General features: G+C 43.8%; 1 protein-coding gene across 1 annotated transcript; it reads right to left on the minus strand.

The window, feature by feature from the left end:
• Nucleotides 1-697: 697 nt before the first annotated feature.
• LOC124700554 lies at nt 698-2,683 on the minus strand. The gene is made up of 2 exons (XM_047232657.1): nt 2,555-2,683; nt 698-1,015 (listed from the first exon to the last, which is right to left on the minus strand). Exons 1-2 carry the CDS (start codon nt 2,681-2,683, stop codon nt 785-787), a joined length of 360 nt encoding a protein of 119 aa, XP_047088613.1. The 3' UTR covers nt 698-784.
• Between the last annotated feature and the right edge of the window lie 263 nt (nt 2,684-2,946).

Below are 2,946 nucleotides of genomic sequence, written 5' to 3' on the forward strand. Positions count from 1 at the left end.
ATTACAAAATACACACTCTAAAAGGTGTGGGCACTATGCAAAACAGGCCACAAAAAGAGGCACCGGCACCTGACTTTTCCTACAACATGGTTTCTCCGATAAAATAGACGCTCAATTAAAACTCATATTTGGCCTGAAAACACACACCACAACCTCCAGCTGATTAAAATTGACAAACCAAAACATCAAAACCATCTAATATGTAGAGCAAATAATTACCTGCATGGCCTTGACATCAGCAATCCATGAATTCGACCAGAACAATCAGAAGATTTGTCAGGAGCTATGCAAAGAGGCCCTCAAACACACAACAGAATCAACCTGCAGCTACCTTGCATCCCAGAATCAATGGAACGTGTGCTATCATTAGGGACGGCTCCGCTACTATTCCAGTTAACTTACAAGCTTAGCTATACTAGAAATTCAACCAGGCATAGCCTAATACTCAAAGAAAAATAGACTAAACTAACTGAAAAGAGCAAACAGTAGTATCAGAGAGCAAAGCCAAGCAAAATGGGAAGTTTCTTTGCTTAAAACTCAAGCATCATTCAGGAAGAAACAAAAAGAATGCCAACAAACAACGTGGAAAAAGAGCTAAGGGAGAATTAACGGAGAAGCAGAGATATATATACATACACAAGCTTACTGGTCCAACAAAGCATCCAAGAGTAGAATTACAAAGTTGTTAATAGCTCAAGGTACTAGAAAAAAAAGGTACTAGACTGGTTCCAAGACATTTGGGAAATGCATCCATGAGACAGAACAACCTTATTCATGCAAGGCTTTACATCTTGTCAACAAGCGGCGCATCGCAGGTGATATCATGAGCATCGACGGATACCATGGCATACTTCTCGGTGTAGAATATCTTGAGAATGGGTAGCGCCTTGAGCATCAACCAGAAATAGGGCGTCATGAGAAGGATCAACAGCACCGCGTAAAATAGTGGGTAAAACTTGAGGGTCCCCCAAAAGAGGAAGATATAACCAGCAACAGTCGCCAGGGAGAAGAAGTTCTGCATTAGAAACGAATTGGTGAATCAACATGTGAACTGATACAGTAATCAATTCATGGCATATAACATGCCATATTGCCATGTCTCGCCGTCATCACAAACATCATAGATATCATACAGAACACAAGAACACAAGGGGATTCAGATCTAGGCATGAGATCGCCTCCTTCAGATACTCTGAATTAGAGTTTAGGTTTAGAGTATATTCATTGTGTATTTGCTCACAGTCAATAAGTGAGGGAGATAGCAAATATGCCAGACCCAGATGGACTTACACCGATCAGTACAGAAACTGTTGCTGAGTTGGAACAGTAACTTTCCCAGATAGTAAACAGTAAAATGCTAAAAAACGAAATTAAACAGCGAAATGGTATCTTTGTATTGCAGCCGCTGAAGCCTTGTTGTGGGAACCATCCGATAACTGAAGATGAGGAACACTTGTGGTCAATGTCCGTCAGTATGCTGGCATAAAAGCCGAATTATACCAACAGGGAATGGAGAATAGAAGGACCAGAAGGAAACTAATCATCATATGTTTCTGTTGGGGCTGAATCTCTCAGCCCCTTTCTTCAATCTCTGTACTCACACAAGAACAATGGAGACGAGAACCAACCTGAGGTTGGGTGGTTAGGAGGATGGTTGTATCCCCAGCCCACCAGAGTTCAAATCCCAGGTTTGACATCTGTGTGTCTCATAAAGGCGGAATATTCATTCAGTGGGAGGCGACGTTCCCGTCGACAGCGAGGCGCCTGTGGTGACTTCGTCAATTTCAAGATCCAATCCGCCGGCTCAGTCTTCCGGAGGTGCTCATAGGGGTGACTGTATGCGTGTGTATGTGAGCGTCTGCGTTTGTACTGTGTTCCTAAAAAAAACAAGAACAATTGAGACACAAGTTTTTTTTGGGCGTCAACTGCCTCACGCAGCCTGACTTTTCTTTCTCTCTATTCTCCTTGTGCTCAAACTGAAATAGTACTGATTACATGCCTTATATAGGCCGGCCATGAGCCACGCTCCATCACCCACTAATTCCACTAGTTGTGCACTCACCTACACACACCACGCCGGCCACTACCACTACTTGACCAGGCAATTTCTAGGTTCATGACAAATTGGGACGGTAACCAGGCTAGATTTAGACGGCATGAGTAAGCATCAGCCCGAAATTCTTTATGGCAATGTTTAGGTGATTAGGGTTCCTTGAACTCGAGCTTAGGGTTTCTTCACCAGATATGGGTGGTTTCAGCATCAAACTGAATACAGTGCAGTCAATCTCGCGCTATACCAGCGCCGAACTATACCAACGAGGAGTAAGGAATACTACAACGAAGCCGAAAGAAACTAATCATCATCACCATATGTTTCCCCAATTTCTAGGGCAAATCGGGGCTGTAATCAATTCTTAGGGTTTCTCGAATTCGAACGAGGCTGGAGGTTTGTTCGGTATGTTCGAGCATCTCTCGGAATCAAAACTGTGATGCGAAAACAATCCCAAATCTGGGTGACACGAATTCGAAAACGAGGGGAGGAGAATGGTCTTACGAAGGCATGCTTGATGAGTGCCGCCAGGAGGTAGTTCTTGATGATCTGCACCTCCTCCGTCGCCACGCCTTTCTCCAGGAGGGAGATCGGCTTGGATTGCTCCTCGGTGCTCGCCGGTTTCGCTGCCATCGAACAACTGAGGATTTTGCTCCGCCGCCGCCGCCTGTGATCGCCCTAGTCTAGTCCTACGCGCAGGCAATTTTTCCCTAGAAAAGGGCTCTGCCCAACACGGCCAGCCAAGACCAGGGGCAAATCCATCTGAAAATATTTTAAAAATATAGTTTGATGTTTTAAAAATATATAACTTTATTCTATGAATATATACGTGTGTCCTGAATATGTGTGCTCAAATTTCGGTAGAAGTTGTGTTTTATTTTGAGCTACAGGAAAAA

This window comes from Lolium rigidum, chromosome 3 (genome assembly GCF_022539505.1).
Source record: "Lolium rigidum isolate FL_2022 chromosome 3, APGP_CSIRO_Lrig_0.1, whole genome shotgun sequence".
In the NCBI taxonomy this organism is placed as follows: domain Eukaryota; kingdom Viridiplantae; phylum Streptophyta; class Magnoliopsida; order Poales; family Poaceae; genus Lolium; species Lolium rigidum.

Excerpts from the sequence above, each read along its gene's own strand:
- LOC124700554 (XM_047232657.1), bottom strand. The coding sequence starts at position 2,683 with ATGGCAGCGAAACCGGCGAGCACCGAGGAGCAATCCAAGCCGATCTCC. Across the intron at positions 1,016-2,554 it reads CACTCATCAAGCATGCCTTC|AACTTCTTCTCCCTGGCGAC; the intron begins GTAAGACCATTC and ends TTTCTAATGCAG.